Source organism: Mastomys coucha, unplaced genomic scaffold (genome assembly GCF_008632895.1).
Source record: "Mastomys coucha isolate ucsf_1 unplaced genomic scaffold, UCSF_Mcou_1 pScaffold16, whole genome shotgun sequence".
NCBI classification, from domain to species: domain Eukaryota; kingdom Metazoa; phylum Chordata; class Mammalia; order Rodentia; family Muridae; genus Mastomys; species Mastomys coucha.
Window position 1 is genome coordinate 36,557,593 of NW_022196898.1, and position 20,685 is coordinate 36,578,277.

Genomic DNA, 20,685 nt, shown 5'->3' on the forward strand with positions numbered 1-20,685 from the left:
CGGGGCGGAGCAAGGCGTGGGCGGGGCGGAGCGGGCCGGCGGCAGCGGGCTTGGCCGGAGCGAGCGCGCGCGGGGGCGGGGCCGGAAGCGCAGCGGCCGCGACGCGGACGCCGGGAGCGGCCGAGCGGGGAGGCTGTGGCTGGCGGGCGGGCGGGCACGGAGGCCGAGGCCGCGGCCCGGGCTCTCCGCGCCGCTGTGGAGGGCGCCCTGGCCCTAGCCGAGCCGCAACAATAATAGGAGCGGGTCGCCGGGCACGATCGGTGGGCGAGGGGAAGCGGGACCACCGCTCCAGGGCGCTGCGGCGAGAGAGACTTTCGGAGCCTGGACGTGCAGGAGCACACAGAGCTGACTGAGGAAATTGTCTGAGGAAAAAGGCCGATCTGAGGCTGGAGCTGAGCACGGGGCTGGGCTAGGTGGAGGAACCTGCAGGTCGAAAGGGAAGAGAAGGTTTAAGATTTCCTGGGATTTTGGCCAGTGCTACCGTTTTGAAGGCAGCAAGCATTGCGCTTCAGGTGTTTTGTGATTTGTGTGTGTGTGTGTGTCTGCACAATTGGTTCATTTCAGAATTCAAAACCTTTACTGTAGAAGATCGCAGTTGTTTTGTTTTGTTTTTTTAAAGAAATCCACAAATTTTGCTTCCCAGGGCTGCACTGGACTTCTTGTTGTGTACATACTGCTGTATGGTTTTATTTATTTTTAACTGTGCAAATCATCTGGAAGATTTTTCTCCCAAGTGCCATTTCGGATTTGTTCAGCCTTTTTGTTTTGTTTTGTTTTGTTTTGTTTTTTCCTTCCCTGGGATAATTCTGCTGTTGGCATTTTAAGTATTTGGAAACCAGAGATTTTTCAACCTTTGGAGCTTAAGGCTTCCCTGTCAACAGGAGGACAGCTGGGGAAACTGGATTGAAAGGATGATTTTTATCTGTCTGCAGCTAAGACTGATATTTTGAAGTCAGATTCTTTCTGTGGTTCGTTTTTTTAGCCCGTAGGGCTAACCTTGAAGAGATTTGTGGTTAACAGTTTGGTTTCTAAGAAGGTCATAGTTTTTCCTCTTTTTTTTTCCTTTCTTTCCTTTTTCTTCTTTTTTTAAGACAAGGGAGGGAGGGTAAAGGGTTAAGGAAGGAGGAGACGATGTTAACTGATAGAAGCAGAGTAGCACTGCAGTTACCAGGGTCCTGACAGCCGGAAGAAACAAGGATTCAGTCTTCAACTTGGGAGGCCTTCCTCTCACCTTCCTTCAGAATTGCAAGGGACTCAGGCCTGATCAAGACGCCCAAAGAAACTACAGGATTCCAGAACTGTGGAGACACGGAGAAACCATGAGCATACGGTTGCCCCATAGTATAGACAGGTATGTTTAAATAATTTGGGATTTTTCTAACGCTTATTAAAAAGACTGGGAAGGAAGTGTTGTGTTTGACTGGCTGGGCTGTGGGATAGGCTGTGGTCTATGAGGACTGTCAGTATATACGTTTCTGCACCCTGGGTGTGTGTTCGTGTTCAAAATGTACCCCGTAATTCTGTGTCATTTATAACCAGTAAGCAGTGAAGCTGGAGAGGAGGGGGTAATGCTTGCAGTGGCTTTTGCCTTACACCAGGTGTAAGGTTGACTCTGAGTCCCCCAACTTGCTAGCCTAGGGATTCCAAGGCTGGACCAAGCCTGATTGTGTGAACCCACAGGGGTGGGTGGGGACTAGCTTTAGCTATCTGGGGAGGGTAGGGGTATGCCTGACAGGGTTGGGAGCCTCCATCAGACTGATTGTTATGGAATGGTGGGGCACAGTGGTAGGGTGGTTCCCAATGAAAATGAGGAAGATGTTGTGGCCTGAAATGTTGGGACAGTGTCACCAGTATCGCCGGTGGTTGATAGAGCTTGAAAATGTTTAGGTCACATTAGGATTTCTCCTTTAAGTTTAGAGTTTAAATTGAGACCTACCAACAGGCTGATGCTCTAGCATTTTCCAAGCTGTTCTCAATAAGCTTGACTCTGCAAAACAGGCCTTCCCTCTGCTTGAAGCCGGAAGGAGTTGTTTTGGCTCTTAGGCCCTTGAAATCAGCTGGAAGCACATGATGCCCCTTCCCCCATGAGCTGGATCTGGCTTCCCTTGCGGGTAGCATTGCGGTGTGATTGTTCTGTCCTCCAAAGGAGTGGTACAACTTTGGTAGGTGTCTGCCTTGCCAGTCCTTTCCCTTCCCCTCTTCAACCCTTCCTCCTTAAAAATCCTTCCTGGGGGCGTGTTTTGTGGATGTTCTATACATCCTAACTGGATAGATAGGTAGATGGTTGGAAACAGTCAAATGGAAAACTAGTATTTGTGAGGTAAGAAGGAATATCTGTAAGTCAGTAGTTGCTCTCTCTGGGTCAGTTAACCTCTGGCTATACATGCTAATGATAATTTCCTTTTGACTGTGGAGTGTGGCCTAACACATAATAGTATCTCCTAAACACCACCTTTGTGTTGTCTCAGGGTCTCAGTTAGATCTGTTCAGTAGTCCGGGTGTGGGGAACTGCCCTGCATTTGAGAAGAGCAGGCAACCACAGAGGCAGTGTGGCTAGCTGGCATCTCCCTTCCCTTTTCCATTGTGGTCTTCTGTAATTTGCCCCTGGGAAAGGATAACTGAAGCTGTCAGGGTAAGGAGGTGAAGGGTTTACATGTCTGCCCTTCTCTCCCTCCTCTTAGACCTGGGGGATTAGTATACTCAAATTAAGATTTGAGGTGGTGAATAATTTCTGTTAATTCAGGGATGGGGTGTGAGGAGGAGACAATGGGGGCTTCTGGGTTAATGTGGTATGTTCCTCTAGAGCTTGCATGACTTCACAGACACATACAGCCCTCAGAGTCCCAAGTGCTCTCATTGGAACATTTCTTGTTTGAATCTCATCTGTGAGGTAGACAAGTCGGAAGTCACTACAGGTCAGGAGACCAAGTGGATTCCTGGTTTGTCCAGTGCCGTTTAGTGTTGTCTGAGGAGTGTCAGGATCTAGTCTAAAAATCTAAGTCTACTGAATCCCTGGTCCTTTTTGTTGCCCATCCTGACCACAGAGGTTTATAGACTCGCCATTTAGAATGGGTAAGGCACCATTTTGCTCTCTCTGGCAGTTGGGTGAGGCAGTTGTCAAGTGTTCCCCTGTACTTTGTACCTATAATCTCTGGAGTTAAAGCACTGTGTTATTCCATGGGAAGGCCTTCCTTGCCTTTACCCTGCCTGATTCTCTGCCCCAGTGAGAGTGTCAGTCCTGGAACTGAGGTCCCCTTCTGACTTTGTCTTGCTGGCTTCCCTGATCTTGCAATAATAGAATCAAAGTACACTGTTGAACTTGATGTTGCAGGCTCTGTACCTTGTGAATGTAAATAATTCACAATCTTTTTTTTTTTGTCACCCCAGCTGGCGTCCCAACTTGCTGTGTGTATCTGGGATTTTCAATCTTGCTTCCGCTCCTGCATGATAATTTAGTCTGATGCCATGCTGAACACTGAAGTAACAGATTAGAAGGAAATGTTTCAAATTATTGTGTCAGGAATTCTATTCTCTTTTAGCTTGTCAGTATATTATGTAGGATGGTATAAGGGTTTTAGAAAATTATTCATGAGAGCAGGCAGTCTAATTGGGAAGTAGACACAGTGGCACATGCTTATAACCCCAGTACTTGGGAAGCTAAAGCAAGAAGGATTACAAGATTGAAGCCTGGGCTATATAGAGAATTTGAGGCCAACCCAAGTTACACCCTGTCTCAATAATACAACCCCCCAAAGACCACAGAAGTACTAGTCAGCTCTGAATGCAGGGGCTGTGTTGCTTTGCTTGTTTTTGTTCTGTCTGCTAAGTTTAGTGCTTGGTGCATAGTCAGTGATCCATAAATACTCCAGATTTGTGTTGGGGTAAGTGAATTTACCAAAAAGTGTGAATTCATCCACCACAAGTTGTTTCAATGACTTGGTCATGTAGTTAATTTAGAGTAAACTTTAGCAAAAACTTCCTTGGTGTTATGTATTTTCTAGAAGATGAAGGGGCGTGATGGAAGGTCGTATATCTAGAGACCGAGCGTGGCTTAAATGATCATATATCTAGAGTGTGGCTTAAAGAAAAACTAGGCTACCTACTTGGGAGTCTTCTACATCCATTTTCTCCTGTTGAGTAATGGAAGTCATTACCTGGTCTATGGAAGTCGTGGAATGTTTTTAGATGATTTTTCTCTTAGTGATCATCAGTTGTTAGTGAAAGATGAGATTTAGATGTGGCCACCCCTGTCCTCAAAAGTTTTTGTTTATAATATCTTTTTGGCCTTTCATCTTAATTTCAATATTTTCTGAGAATGTGTTTGGTATTGTAAATAGAGATTATGCCTAATACCTCAGGGTAAATGTTCTTGGGGCTGGGTAGGGTATGAGTTTGTATCTACAGAACAGTTTTTGTCTGCACAAAGGTAGTTCACGTGAAGACCAAACCAGAAAAAAACACAGTTATGCCAAGAATCACATTCCAGTTTTTAAGACAAGGTCTCTCACTGAAGCTGGAGCTTGCTGGTTGGCCAGTGAATTCTAGGAATCCAAACTCAGGTCCTCATGCTTCCAGGGCCAGCTCTTTACCTACTGACTACTTCCCAGCCTCCTTCTCTGGAATTCTGATGAGTGGAAGAGTGTTCTACTTTGGCTAGTTAGATATCATTCTGTGGGGTGCAGTTAGAATCTGTTGTGAGTTTTGCCCCCCCCCCTTTTTTTGCAGGTCTGGAAGTAGAACCTAGAGTCTCTGACATTCTAGGCAAGTACATTAGAATCCCCAGGAACGATTTGATCCATTCCTTATAGAAGGAGCTTTCAGAAGAAATGCAGACCCTCAAATGTCAGGGATCTCTTCCATTGAGAGTCCTGTCTTAGAAGAGTGGTCCCTAGCCCAGCCATAAAGACCTAGAGCAGCAAAGAATAAGGAGCTGGAATGCTAAGTCTTCCCCACAGCACACCCTTGTCTTCATCTAGTGTGGAATGGTGATAGCGGTGGGCTTGCAGATGAAACATTTGGCCATGAATCAGTACTATGAGCCAGGAGCAGGTTTAATTTTGATACTCAAAAATGTTCTGATAGAACAGTCTAATACTTTTTCCTTGATCAAAGTACTATCAGGTGGAGAAACTGCCCTCCAGTTAGGAGCATAAACAAAAAATAAAAATAATTGCACTAATCAGAAACCAAAAGCAAATAGTGGAAGCTGTATAGGTAGTCCCTAAATGAACCCACACATAAGGGAGTTCTGGAAGTTAACAGCCTCTGTGGAACAGGGTTTGCAAACTGCAGTCTGGGTATTGCTCCTAGCTGCATTAAAGAGCTAAGGCTTGAAGGAGGTGTTGACTCCGAAAATCTGTAAGAAGACATGAGTAGTTTTCATTTATGCTGACTCTACTTCACATTATCATAGTGGCATTACTATTGAAAATATTTTTACTGGTTTATTATTTTAAAATATTTATCATGTAGCTTAGAAACTTAACCCCTGGGAACTGTGTATCTTCTGTTTTTGTTTATTGGTTGGTTGGTTTTTGTTTTTTTTATTCATGGATGTTTGTTTATTTCAATTTTTAATTTTAAAAAATTTCAAGCAATATATTTTGATCACTTCTCCTAAATTTTTAAAGTTTATTTATTTTTACATTCTGTATATAGGTGTTGTATCTGTATGTATGTGTGTGAGCCATGTGTGTGCAGTGCTGTTGGAGGCCTGAAGAGGGCATTGGCTCCTCTGGAACTGGAGTGACAGATGGTTGGTTGTGAGTCACCATGTGGATGCTGGGAATGGAACTCTGGTCCTCTACAAATCAGCAAGTGCTTCTAACAGTTGTTTTAACCATTAAGCCATTTCTCCAACCCAGCCCCCCTTCTCTTTTTCGTAATTACTGTGCTGGGGAAAGACCCCAGGTTAGACCTGGAAATGTCTTCCTGGACACTCCTTTACCCCATTGGTCAAACTGAATGAAAGAAGTTGGTGATTCTAGTCTCAAAAAAATGAAAGATTGTCAGTCACATTGGTGTTTGTAGAAAAAAATCCAGATTCTTGAGTTAACAAATAAGGGTGCTGGGGCCAGCTTTGCTCCTAGCTACATGGAAAATGCTTGCCTGCTCTGGATCTTCATTTTCTTAACTGGAAAAATGAGTCCATTGAGCTAGTCAGTCTCAAAGATTTGATTCTTAAAGATATTATGTCCCTAGAATCTCTGGAAACAATGTCATGTTTCCCATGAACCAGGACTTTTTTGTTCAGGAATAATTATTTTTGTTTGTTTGTTTGTTTGTTTTTGTTTTTTGAGACAGGGTTTCTCTGTATAGACCTGGCTATCCTGGAACTCACTCTGTAGACCAGGCTGGCCTCGAACTCAGAAATCCGCCTGCCTCTGCCTCCCAAGTGCTGGGGTTAAAGGCATGTGCCACCACTTCCCAGCCAGGAATAATTCTTAAGTCTCCCTGAAAAGTCATGAAAAATTAAAAGGAGCAGATTACCTGATGAAAAGGGAAAGGAAAATTGAAATCCAGGCATGTAGGAATGTGAAAGAACTGTGGCCCCTGATAGAATTGGAGACAGTAGATCTAGAAGATGTCTTTAGGCTCAGAAAGACACTTGGGTTAGACATATTTGAAGGGAGAAAGAATGATACTGAAGAGTGAATGAATGATATTGATAAAAACTGTCAGGAGAGTAGCTGAAAAGATGGCTCAGTGGTTATGAGCCTTGACCCTGGTTGATTACCAGCACCCACATGATAGCTCTCAACCACCAATAAATAGCTCCAGTTCCAAGGGATCTGACATGCTCTTCTGGACATGCACATGGCACACAGACATGCTTGCAAGTAAAACACTCATATATACAAAATAAATAAATTTAAAGAAAAATTTGTGAACAGGCAGGAGAGGAGCAGTTTTTTAGGTAGAAGGGAAAGGAAGCCATTTGGGGAAAAGGGACGATGAGCAGGGCTTCTGGAATGGGCGTGGACTGGAAATGGTATGCTTGCAGGTCTCTGCAGCAGAGAAAAGTTAAGTCGATAATGTATACAAGGTGAAGGTTCATTCAGACTTTATGGGGGAGTCCACTGCAATTATAGAGTGATTTTTAAAACAATATTTACAGTCAGTGTGATATCTCAGTGGGTTAAGGCTTGCTTGCCATCAAGCCTGACAACCTGAGTCCAATTTCTGGAGCCCACATGGAAAAAGGAGCCAATTCCTGGTCTCTGGCCCCAACATGTGTGCTGTATCAATCATGTGTGTGCATACACGCAATTAAATGTAATACAAGACTTAAAAAAATGGTGGGAAAAGAGCAAACCCTCTTGTTGATATGTAAATTAGAAGAGAGTTTAAATGTGGGAAGGCTAGCTGGAAGTTTTTGTTGCAATCTTTGCCAGAGATGTGTCAGAATGGTTGGTGACAGTGACAGTGGAGAAGAGACTGGGTGTAGGCGGCATTATGGAAGGACAATCAATGTTAGAGCTGAGTTTAATGTGATTCCTGACTGGGAGACTAATTGACTGGGAAAGGGACAGTATGGGACAATGCTATTGATAGAGTAGAAGCTTCATTAACAGTCACTTGTCTCACACTGGTACCCAGCAGTTCACTGAGTACAGACTTTGAACAATTTCATCTTGCTAAGACTTGGGTTGGGCTATTTCTAACAAATAGTTTTGGAGTCCTTCAGTGCAGTCTTTTAGAGAGATGGGAAAAGGACAGTTTGTTTTGGGGGTAATCTCTTAGAAAATTGGGTCATGCTTTGAGAAGATTAGTGTGTATTTAGTGGATTCTGATTAATCATTCATACCCTATTCCTAAATATCAGACCATATTTAAGGGATGTAGAAATCGTGCTTTTAGATGGATACAGAAGATAGAGGACGTTAAGGTAAAGATTGTTGTGTGAGCCCCACTTGGCCACCAACTAGCTATAATGAGGATGAGTTTTGTAAAAGCATTTTGTGAATTTTATAGCATAGTGGTTAAGTGTTGTCAAAGAAATTGGTTTGACAAGGACCCATATTGGCCTAAATTTAACCTCACTTGTCACTGGAAGACTCATGCTTGGGTTACCCATAGTCTTCTGTCGAGTCTCTATTGAGAACTGAGTATAATGGCTCTGAGATCATAGTGTACAAAGCCAGTAGTGGTTGAAACTCCAGTAGCTAGCTAGCATGGTGGCGTCCACCCTTAAACCCAGAACTTGATGCCAGACTTGTCAATACAGTGAGTTCCATGTCCTAAGACAAGGAAGGAAGATAGATTACTTAGGTGTCTTTAGAACTCAGTCCAAGGTACATTCTGGTTTTCTTGAGACCTACTGCATTTTTCTAGGTCTAGCTGTCTAGCTTAGAATCCCTGGCTTCCTTCTTCCTCTCAGCCTGTAGCTTACTAATTATGGTAGTATTGCCATTGACTACCATAATAAGGTAGGCTGCCTGTTTTCTGAGCCCATAACATTCATTTTAACCCCTTTATATTAAATGTCCTATCTCCTCCAACCTCATTAGTCTTTTATTTCTTTACTGATTAATGCCATCAAATTCCACCATATATCTGTATTATTCCTTCTTCACATACATAGCAATTTAATTCTATTATTCTTTGTTTGTGCAAAAGAATTTATGTAAAAGCTCATTTTTAAATTAACTTTAAAAAACTTGCAATAAAATATTACACACTAAAATTAACCAGACTCAGAATTTACAACTTAACCTATATAGTGAGAATTAGCATTCAAAACAGAAACTGTGAAGCTTTTTATTGAATTTATTAATTTTTTATTAATAAGGAATTTATTAAGTTCTTGCTAAATGTATGTACTTATCCACTATCAAAACCAAAAAAAAAAAAACCAACCAACCAAACAAACAAATTCCTCAACAGAGTTAGAACTAGAAAAAGGAATGTCCTCTTTCACAGCTGTGTCTACCTGCGCTCCTCATCCTTCCTGCTGAGCTTTTCCTGTTCTCTTCCTGTCACACTGCACCACAGGCTCATTTGCTCACATATATATTATTGTCTAGATCCCACATATAACAGAGAATGATTTTTTTTCTTTTTGAGATTATGTGACCTCACTTAATATTATACATCCTAAGTCTACCCATTTTCCTGCAATTTTTTAACTTCATTTTTCCTCACAGCTGAGTAGTATTCTATTATACACACACACACACACACACACACACACACACACACACACACACACAATTTTCATTATCCTTTTATCTGTTGATGAACATCTAGGTTGATTCTGATTCTATGCTATAATGGATAAAGCAACAGTAAAATAGAATCAGAATTTATATAAAAATTTACATATAACCTATAGTACATGGAAGACTTTGACTTAAAAAAATAATAAGAGGTGCTGTCCTGCTCTTGTTTTATGTTGGTTATCACAACTGGCCCTATCAGTCAAGGCTCAAAACAGTGCCTTTCTGCCTTTCTGGGTGGTCTTCTAGTTCCCAGTTCTTCTTATATTAGGTATTTTTTTAAACATAACAAATGCTGTTTCTAGACTTGAACTATAGCTCACTTTTGACATTGCTGATTTCCTACCAGGATTTCAAGAAAATGCTGCCAGATGGGCTGGAGAGATGGCTCAGCAGTCAGGATCATTGAGTGTTCTTCCAGAGGTCCTAGGTTCAATTCCCAGCAACTAACAACTACTTGCACCTCCAATTCCAGAGGATCCAATGCCCTCTCCTGGGCTCTGCTTGTACCAGTCATGTGTTTGGTACACAGATATACTTGCAGGCAAAGAACCCATATACATAAACACTGCCACCAGGAGCTGATACCAAGAATTCTTCTTGTTCATAATGGATATTTGGTCTTGGGGTACTTAGTAGTTCTTATAGGGACAGGCTAACCTTGTTGGAAGTGTTGCCTTATTTGAGTTTTAGGGGTCTCCCCCCTGGCAGCTTAGTTTCTGGGCTGCCTTTCCCCACAGGGGGCTGCAGGCAGGATCTACCCTGCTATTGTCCTGCCTACCCAAGGCTGGCTCCATTCATTCCACAGAGCAGGGCCCTTAGAAGCTTCTCTCCAAGAGACTGTGGCTGCAGAAAAAGCCACTGTTGTTCTGGGAGGTGGTAACTGAAGAGAGTGGAGTGAATAGCTGTGTGAATGGGACTTGTATGAAGCAAGAACTACAGATCCTTTTTTCAGAGCCCCATAGACAAAGGAAAACATCACTTTAGGTTTCAATGTCTTCTCTGGAATAGGGTTTCAGTATTGGAAGAATTCATTCATGTCCCTCATAAGGTTGGTGTAACATCTTCATATGCCATGCAAACATGTGGATTCAACATGAATAAGATGCCTACTGTGGTGTCAAGGAACTGATGATTGTTGAGAGGAGATAGTACAGATTGTTGTGAGATAATATGGAAACTTACTCGTCTAATAGCCATTTGGAATATGTGGGAAGGATACCTTTAGGTTTACATCCTGGTGGAAGAGACCTTTAGATTGAGACACAAAATGATAGCCAGGAAGGAGAAAGGAAAAGAAAATCCAAGCAAAGAACATCTTCCTCTGGAAGAGCTCTTCATTAATTTCAGTTTGAGATTAAGACAGAGAATAAATTTCTCCCCAAACTAAGAAGAAGGATCTGTAGAATGTCATTGATTTCTCTTAAAATGTTGGTACAAGTTCTCAGAATGTTAAGATTCCTCCTGAACATGCTGCCTGGAGTGGCCTGTTGTTCTCTACCCTTCAGTAGCCCAGAGCACAACAAGGCTTGAGGTTATATTCTACAGTGGGGCCCACAGACCACACAAGGTTGCCAGAGTGCCTGACCTTTAGTCTTATTTTGTCATGGGAAAACTCCGTAAGAGTGGGTTCTAGGTTCTCTAGACCAGTGGCTGAGTCTGAAGTGTGGATCTAGATAGGGGTTTGGCAGATATACAAGGCCTGGGCAACTCCTGGGTCAGGGTTTTTTTTTTTTAAACACTTCATTCAGATCAGCCATTTAATTAAGAAATCAGAAACCAGAAATCCTAGTTTTCTTTGTTCACTCTAGTCTTAGGCTAATAGCTATTCTTCTACTTGCCTGGAAACATGTCTTTAAACTAGACCTAAACTTTAGGCCTGGCATATTGGTTAAGGAAAGACCAAGACATGGAGTATATATTGTTAGGTGTAATAATATTTAGGGGTGGGGTTTCTGTGCCCCCTTTGCTCCCAAATAACTGCAGGGCATTTGTATGCCCCTTCTAGCCCATTTTAGCTCCCACATTGACACAGAGACCTTATTCTTATTTAAAGGCTGCAAGCACTAAGCTGGGCAGGTTTTGAGCTAGTCTAACCCAACCAGGCTGCCTGCTGCCCAGCCACATGTCCCATTACTTGCCATCTGATCTTGTCCTTGATTGCTCTGATCCATGTGTGTCCTCATGACTGCTCTCTCATAATCCTCCTGTCCTTCTACATAATCTCTCCATTCTTTTTTCTCCTCCTTTCTCACTTCTCTCCTTCTCTAGTCTGTTTGGGACCCCTCACTGGGCTTGGATGTCCCGCCTCCTCTAGGGGCATCATTTTACTTGGGGGCCCAAAGAAAATTGACTGGCCTTGCCAGGCAGTGGTGGCGCACACCTTTAATGCCAGCACTTGGGAGGCAGAGACAGGAGGATTTCTGAGTTCAGGGCCAGCCTGGTCTACAGAGTAATTTCCAGGACAGCCAGGGCTACATAGAGAAATCATGTCTCAAAAACAAAACAAAACAAACAAACAAAAGCAAGCAAGCTAGCTGTAACATTTGTTGTCCAGTCTGTGTGTTGTGAAAGTACGGGGCTTAAATGAAGTCAGCTGGAACAGTCTTGAGATGCTGGAAGATGTAGTGGTTTTGAAATTGTCCCAGATGCAGATTTTTGAGGAAACAGCACTGAGGCAGTCTGAGGTGGGATCAAGCAGGATGTTGAAATGGGTATGTCTCAGCATCCTTCTCAGCTTCCCGGGGTTGAATCTTGTCAGGCCCACTTTAACTTCATTGGTGTCTGTAAACCTATAAACTTTCATAGGTAATATACATTTCTGCATTCGCATATGTGTGGAATGCACAGCGTGCATAATCTGCTAAACACAATTCTTTGTCTCTGTTCCAGCAGGTTTGTTTGTTTGTTTTGTAAGTTAGTTTAGACTGTATAACCAAACTATAATATCAATTTCTATCCATGCGTTTAAAAGGATGGCTTGACGAGTCTTAAGGATTCTGTAACCAAGAAGATTAATTGACTGTGCTTAGCTGAAGTTCTGGCTGGAGACATTTTCATGTCTCATCCAGTCTCAGAGCTGTTCCCACGTAGAGGGATCAGCAATTCGTGTTACCTGATTTGTTGGTCTTCCTGATTTCTTTCATGTTTGCAGTCAGGATCTTCAGGGTGTCTCCCCTGTCAAATCTGATTTTTATTAATCTTGAAGGAATTCTTAGCTTTTCTTCTCCTGTTGAAACAATTACAAAACCTCTTCCCCAGTGTAACAAAATTCCTTCCATTCCGAAGTTATAACATACATATGCTAATCTATTTATCAGTCCTTGAAATCCAGTGTATTTTATCTATCTATGGGCAATCCCATATCCCCCTTTTATTTTATGAGTATATTTTTAAATTCTGTATTCTCAATTAACCTTTGTTTAGTTTTTTTTTTTAATCAGGAATTATTTCTATGAGCTATCTTCTTAGTAGCTATCTTATTTAATAAGCTAATAATTATCCTATTAGCAGCGGCCCTTCCTATAAATTTTGAGAGCCAGTTTTTGTTGTATCTGGTTTATGGACAGTTTGGACAGTCTGCAGCTGTCTTTGATATCAGGAATATCTCCGATTTTATGGAGATATTGAAGAATCCTCTAATCTCTGTTCTATTGCCTGTTGCTCGGCATTCCATCTTTCAGTCCACTCCTTAGCTAAGTCGTCTTTCTTAAAGAGGATATATAAAATGGCAATCATTACTATATACACCTCCAGCTTGTCGTTGAAGTTGGAGGTGTATTAATTAATTAATCTGTGCTTTCTTTTGCTGCATCAGATCTCTTCCCTATAAATTTATGGCTGTACCAGCCATATATGGATTTATTTTTTCTGTTTGATCTTCAGGTCCTAGATATTTAAGCCATTTTATATTTTGTTTTATCTGAAGTTCTAACCCCTTGAAATTGAATATCTACCTCTTGAGGAGGTCAATCTGGAGGCCAGGATTTTGGTGAGAGTGTGGTAGCATCTGCTCCTGTGTCTACTACCATTGTTTTTTAAAGTTTAATATTATTTATAAATACCTTAATTATGGCCTCTGATTATCTATAAAAGTTTACCAGAATATCTATATTTTGACTTCTTTAGGATTTTTTGTCGTATTTATTGGAGCAGCTCCATCTCTGTTAAATGTTTAGTTAAGTTTTGAACAATGTTGTTTGTCCTATGAGACTTCAGTTTTCTAGTTGCTCTCTAGAACAGTTTTTTCTCGGCTGACAGGAAACAGTTCGTGTTGTTTCTGTTGGGCCTTGAGTAAGGCCCCTTAGGCAGCATTCTGACAGTAATTGCCTCAAATATCTCTGGATGATCTACATTCATAAGCCCTGTGTCTGCTCTTTTAATATAGTTTACATATCCCAGGAAACTTTTTCCCTGGATTATTTTTATAGAAAGTATTATCCTTAGAAACTATTTGCTCACAGTTTTTTAGGAAATGACCTTGTCTTTTACAGCCAAAGCATTGGACATTCTGAGCTCTTAGCCCTTTTGCAATTAATTGTCTTTTTAGTCATAACTGAAAATTATAAGCATTTGATTCAATATCTGTGGTAGTTTTAATCCACTCATAAGTAAGTGTGTATCTGTCTTTTAAAGATCTAATAGCCTTTTTGTATTTAGTATTAGCATTTTCAAAGTCTAAAGATTCAGTTAAAATGTCTCTAGCATCTGAATCTGATATTGTTCTATTTTCCGCTGAATTAATTTGAAAAAATTATTTATTTTGATTTTTAAAATCCTCTAATCTCTGTTCTATTGCCTGTTGCTCGGCATTCCATCTTTCAGTCCACTGCTTATCTAAGTCATCTTTCTTAAAGAGGATATGTAAAATGGCAATCATTACTATATATAATTATTTCTATGCTGGTAATTGTAATAAAACCAAGTGGTATCCAAATGCCTTCTTCTACAGTGTTTTCCATTTTTTAATATGGAAAATATTTTCTTTTTTAATCTCTAACTCTCTCCTTTTTATGGAGACTTGAGTTTTTCTCTCCTTTCTTTGGAGACTTTATTTAATATTTCTCCTTATGGCTTTCTATATTCAGTTTCCTTTCTTCTGAGTTTAAGCATAATTTTAAATATTTTTTACCTGATCAGAAGTTTGGCTGCACTTGGGTTTCTTCTGTTTTCTGTGCTTCCCTCTGCAGTTCAGCTCAGCCCTCTCTCACTGTGACACAGGGCCCATCCCCTGTCTTTTTGATCACAGGACAAGACATTTCTGCCTTCCATCTGACTTTGGTCTTACATTGGCATGCATTCCAACAGCCTGGGCCCATATGCCAACCTGGCTGGGCCGCTGCTTGGTTGTGGTCAGTAGTAGCTTCTGCCATTCCTGTCCACCTGGCCCCTGGGCCCGCATATCCACTTGCTGAATTTCATCCACAGGCACCAGTTGGCAGCTCTGAGAAGTTGCTAGGCCTGTAGCAGCAAGCTGGCATGTATTCCTTACACTATCCTCTGCTTACACCCCTTGGCTTAAGTGCCAGGCAGCCAGCCATGCTTCACCGATGAGGGGTCTGTTAAAGGAGCTGCAAGAACCAGGCCTGCCTGAGAAACTACAGTTGTTAAGAACATTTTTCCTCAACCTTCTATCTGGAACTTTTCAGACTCTAAGCCTAGTTCTTTCTAAGTTTGGATTTCTATGTAAGTTCTACATCCCATTTGTTTGCCCACTCTAGCCCATTATAGCTCCCACATAATTGACACAGAGACCTTACTCTTATTAAAAGGCTGCAAGCACTAAGCTGGGCAGGTTCTGAGCTAGTCTAACCCAACTAGGCTGCCACATGTCCTGTTACTTGCATCTGGTCACATGTCCTGTTACTTGCATCTGGTCTTGGCCTGGATCACTCTGATCCATGTGTGTCCTCATGGCTGCCCTCTCAATCTCTCTCTTCTCTCTCCCACTCTAGTCTGTTGGGACCTCTCACTGGGCTCTAATGTCCTGCCTCTGTCCTCTCCTGCCCAGCCCTAAGCTTATCAGCTCTTTATTAAGCAATTAGAGATAATGGAAAACAATTTTTACATAACATTGAGACCTGAGAAGCTTGACCATACCAACCTCCGGACTGCAAACAGATGTCTGGGCATAGACAGGAGCATCTGAATACACAATGCACAAGACCAACTCCCAACCGTAAGGCAGTGTTCTGGGTGCTGGGGTAGGTTACACTGGACATTCTGTTGGAAGCAAGAGTGCCACCAAGCAAGTGAAAAATTACTAGCTAATGCAAAGACCTGGATTCGTAACTGTTACAGGAAAGGCAGGAAAGATGTGATGGGATAAAGGAAACATAAGAGACAAGTAGAGAAGGACAGTAATCACCAAGGAGAGAGTACCTCAAAGTTGGAGACTTTAAGGCCAAATACTAGATGGCCTCTAGGAATCAAGTCTCCTGAGTTGCTCCATATCTTCCAGCTAAAATCCCCTTGCCTTACAAGCTGAGGTTTGTAGTGGCCACCCAGGAAGAGGGGGGACCTTGATTTTGTCTTTTGGTTGATTTATGATGGGGAATGAATAGTACTCTGGGGCCTAGGAAATTTCAGTGAGGCTGAAAAAAAATCTCAGAAGTGGCTTTGCACTCTACCACCAGTGTCTTTATCTGCTCCAGACTTATCTTCATATGTAGTACACTTTAAGACTGTGCTAAGACTGTGTAGTAAGTAAATGATTACTAAAATATTACTGAAAATGGTAAAATATCTTTTACTTGTTCTTTGACAATTTCAGAAGTATATACAATGTATCTTGATCCTATCTACCTCTAGGACCCCCTTCCCATTCCCTCTGGACACCTCTCCCAACGTGTTCCCTCCAAGCTTATTTTTTATAACCACTATGTCCGGCTAATACTGCAGGTGAAATGTTGACTCATCCTCCACAGACTTTGTGCAGGTAACTATAGCTGCAGGAGGTTTATGAGTGCAGCAATCATGCTACATCCAGAAGACAACATTACATTCTTTGTGCCACATCTTTTGCAATATTTCCTGAGCTTTTTTGGGTGAGGAGGGATGATATAGATGTCATGTTCAGGGACATCCAACAGTCACTTATTCTCAGCAGTTCGGCCAGTCATGAGTCTCTGCATTAGCTGTTGCTGGCTGCTAAAAGAAGCTTCTGACCAAGGTTGAAAGCAACACTCTCTATAAACATAAGTATTTAGAAGGCAATTTGACAGCATGTCCATTTATAAAAACAGCACTGTTGGATTCCATCCTAGGTCTAGGACTTCCCAAGCCCTGAACTTTTGGCCAGGTTTATGTACCAGACATGAATTCCCTCCTGTGGAGTAAGCCTCAGAGCCATTCAGAAAACAGTTGGTTATCCTCATAACCCTCCTGTCAGTATTGCACTAGTGGTGGTACATCTTGCTTGGCAAGTTGGTATTGTAGAATTCAAGATCCACTTCTTGGTAATATCATTGAAGGCATTTCTCCTTGAAACAGTCTGACTAGAACCTTCCAGCACTGTGAAAGCTAGTAAGCAGGGAGGAGGTTTTCAAATCAATTCTAGGTTGATTTTTCCATGTCTTCAGCTGTAAAGTCTTACCACATAGCTATAGTGGTCAACCAAGAACAGTGACAGTAGACTCCAAACAGGGAGTGATGTTATAGGGACGTATCCCACAACTGGCACTGAGATTTAATTCTATAACCAGTGTCTTTTTAGGAGAAGCCTTATCCACATGTACAGCATGTTCATGACACTTTTTTAAAATTATACTTTTTAATTAGCTTATAAAGTAGTGGATTTCTGTGAAGTTTTTAGACATACCTGGTTTTGATTAACCCTCCATCCATCCTCTCCCTCCTTATCTCCCCATTCCATTTCCTCCTTAAGCCTTTACCCTCAGATATTTCCCCTCCTTCTAATTCCATATAACAGGTTCTTCTATCCCCTCACTCCTTGAGGTTTCCCCCTACACTTCCTTCCCTCCTGACCTCTACTGATATTCTGAATTAAACATACAAATCTAAAAATTCGAAGCTAGGATCCACATATAAAAACACCTGGCAGTTGCCTTGCTGGGCCTGGCTTACCTGACTTAGTATAATGTTTCCAGTTCCATCCATTTTCCTGTGAAAAAGATAGGAAATTTCATAATTTCATTTTTTCTTTGCATCTGAATAAAATTCTATCATATATGTACCACATTTTTCATTATCCATCATTAATTGGTGGACCTCGAGTCTGACTCCATTCTCTAGCTGTTGTATTAGAGCAGTAGTGCACATGGCTGTGCATCTCTCTGTAAGAGGGTGTGGAGTCCTTTGGGTATATCCTCAGGAATGATAGAGCTAGGATGTTGGTAGTTCTATTTTTAGCTTTTTAGAGATATCTCCACACTGACTTCCAGGGTGGCAGTCATGGCTGGTTTTCTATCAATTTGATGCAAGCTAGAGTCATAAGAGAGGAAGGAGCTACCATTGAGGAAATGTCTCTGTGAGATCCAGCTAGAAGGCATTTTCTCAGTGAAAATGGAGTGATCAGTGGAGGAGGGGCCAGCCCATTGTGGGTAATGCCATCCCTGGGTTGGTGGTCCAGAATCCTATTGTGGATATTTCATATGGGTAGAATTATATTTCCTTTATTGGTATGTTTATTCAGATCCTTTATTTATTGTCTATTTGGATTATTTATCTTTTTTATTATTAAGGAATAGGAACAGTTTTAAGGCTGGGGATATAGTGCTGTCTGTGGTAGAGTGCTTAGCATACATGCGACCTATGGTCAGTTGTCAGTACCTCTTGTGTTTGTGTGTGTGTGTGTGTGTGTGTGTGTGTGTGTGTGTGTGTAAGTGTAGAAACCTCAATCAATGATGCAGTTTTAAGCTAAGTCCTTTAACTTCTATTGGCCTTTATTTCATTGCCTTTTTAGAAGGACATTTATTTATTTATTTGAATGTCTTTGTATAGGGGAGCAGGTGTAGTCAGAAGATAGTCTATTCTCTCTACCTTGTGGGTGCCAAGAATCAGACTCAGGCCATCAGCTTAGGGCAAATGCCTTTATCTCCTGAACCATTTTCACTGCCTTCATTGAGCTTAAAAGTATAAAAGCTGGATTTGATCACAGAATAGGTTTTACTGTTGCTGTTGTTTCTTTTGTTTTGAGACTTGGTTTTGTCTAGCCCAATATCTGAAGCTGGCCTTGAACTCCTGATTCTCCTCCTTTCACTTTCCAAGTATTTTTATTATGGTCATGCACCACCACACCCAGCTTCAGCTCTAGTGGTAGTAAGTCTGGTACATTGTTTGGGGTTTGTACTCAGCATCTTGTTACAGTACTATCTATTAGGAGTATGAATTTTGTGTCAAATAGATCTATATTTCTCCTTATTTAACCATTTAAAACCTGGTTTTTTTTTTTTTTTTTTTTTTTTGCTTTAGAAAATGAGAAGATTAAGTGATACAACACTTAGTAAAATCCCTGACATTAAGAATCCAATAGCTGTCAGTCAGTTCTTACTATTCCACCCTTACCTCATCTGATGATAGTCTGCCTGTAGCTGGAGTCTGTTCCCTGGAGGGTGGAGCTTTGGATGTTGTTCACCTTATCCATCGCTACTTATCCAGCTGCCCCAACAGGAACTTTGTATGATATTACTCATTTATTTTGCTTATTTTTCTCAGGGTTGATTGGACTGAGCTGAGCAGTTGCTCTCAGTTGGAGTCTCTGCCTCAGCTGAAATCATGTTGGGATAGAGCAAGGGCTTCAAATACTACTCTGGCACCTGTGCTGACAGGACTCCAACAGCCAGGCCTCGAAACAGCTAGAGCTCCTTAGGCATCTCTTTTCTCCATCTGGGCACGCTCTGTAGGATCTCTACATTTCCCTTCTACTTGTTGCTAGACTTCATTCATTGTGACTTGAGGTTTTTCTGAGCAAGCACTCCCAGAACATTTGCAGAGCCTCAGAAATCTGCTAGTCGGAGTTACAAAGGCCTGCTCAAAATTAGGAAGGAGCTGGAATATAAGCTGTTAGATAGGCAAGTATGATGGTAGGGAGGTAGGAGAGTAGGTAGGTAGGTAAAAGAGAAAAAAAAGTTTAGTTCTTGGACAGCTGGGAATATATAAGTGATGTATTTTGATCACTTCTCCCCTTCTCACCCTATGTGATCCCCTCTACTTCCTCTAAATGCCCCCCCATCCTTTCATGTCTTTGTTGTTATTGTTTTGGTTTATTGTGACCCTGTAGGTTTAATTAGGGTTGCTTTGCATGAGCTTTGGAGGGGGACATGAGCAACTCACCAATGGCTACACCTCTGAAGAAAATGACTTGTCTTCCCCCAGCAACTGTTACTGGCTCAAGGAGGGATTAGGTTTCTAATCCTCTCCTTCATCCATAATGGAATTCTGATGGACTTATCTTGTGTGGGTCCTGTGCAGGCAGCCAGCTGCCAGTTACCGTGAGTTCATAAGCACAAAGGCCAGAAGTGTCCAGAAGTGTTTTACAGAGCTCCTCCACATCATCCTGCTTTGACATCATTCCCTTCCCTCCTCCCCATGTTCCTTGGAGGCGGGATATAGGTACCACTTTAAGGGTGATGAGGATGGTAAGACTCTAGACAGTCATTTTGCTCTTTCATCATTAATTTATTTATTTATTTATTTATTTATTTTGGTTTTTCGAGACAGGGTTTCTCTGTATAGCTCTGTCTGTCCTGGAACTCACTCTGTAGACCAGGCTGGCCTCGAACTCAGAAATCCATGTGCCTCTGCCACCCAAGTGCTGGGATTAAAGGCGTGCGCCAGCACCGCCCAGCTCATTAATTTATTTTTTGTCCCTCCTTTCCTTCAAATGGTAGTTCAGAATTTTAAAAAAAAAAAAAATCATTAGTGGGGGCTGGAGAGATGGCTCAGCAGTTAAGAGCTCTGACTGCTTTTCCAGAGGGCTAGGGTTCATTTCCCATCACCCACGTGGCAGCTCACAGTTGTCTCTAACTCCAAGATCTGACACCCTCACACAGACATACAGGCAGGCAAAAGAACAATGCACATAAAATGTAAAGAAAGAAAGAAAGAAGTCTTACTAAATTAACACACAGTGAATTGGGTTTCTTGTTTCTTAGAGATCTTTCTCACGTAAGTCCTTGTTGACTCTTACATGACATCTGATTGTTTATTCATGTGCCTCTTTTCTGCAAATTCTTCTAGAGTATCTGCAACTGGACCTTGTATTCTTTTTTCTCTTGTTTTAAGATTTATTATTATTATTGTACATGTAATGTGTTTTACCTGCCTATCTGTCTGTGCACCATTTGAGTTCCTAGGGCCAGCAGAGACCAGCAGAGGGCATTGGATCCTCTGGAACTGGAATTACAAGCAGTTGTTATCAGCCATGTGTGTGCTGTGAATGAACCCCAGGCCCTCTGCAAGAACAGGTAGTGCTCTTAACTGCTGAGCCATCTTCTGAGCCCCAGGC

The 20,685-nt window shown here is 41.8% G+C and overlaps 1 protein-coding gene across 14 annotated transcripts in view; it reads left to right on the forward strand.

Annotated features, from left to right (window-relative positions):
- Positions 1–79: 79 nt before the first annotated feature.
- Arhgef11 (Rho guanine nucleotide exchange factor 11) overlaps positions 80–20,685 on the forward strand; it is a 115,044-nt gene continuing 94,438 nt past the window's right edge. For all 14 annotated transcript variants that reach the window (XM_031374283.1, XM_031374288.1, XM_031374290.1 and 11 more), the window contains exon 1: positions 80–1,351. In XM_031374283.1, the coding sequence (XP_031230143.1) occupies positions 1,320–1,351 (32 nt within the window). In that variant the 5' untranslated portion in view covers positions 80–1,319. The remainder of the gene's footprint in view (positions 1,352–20,685) is intronic.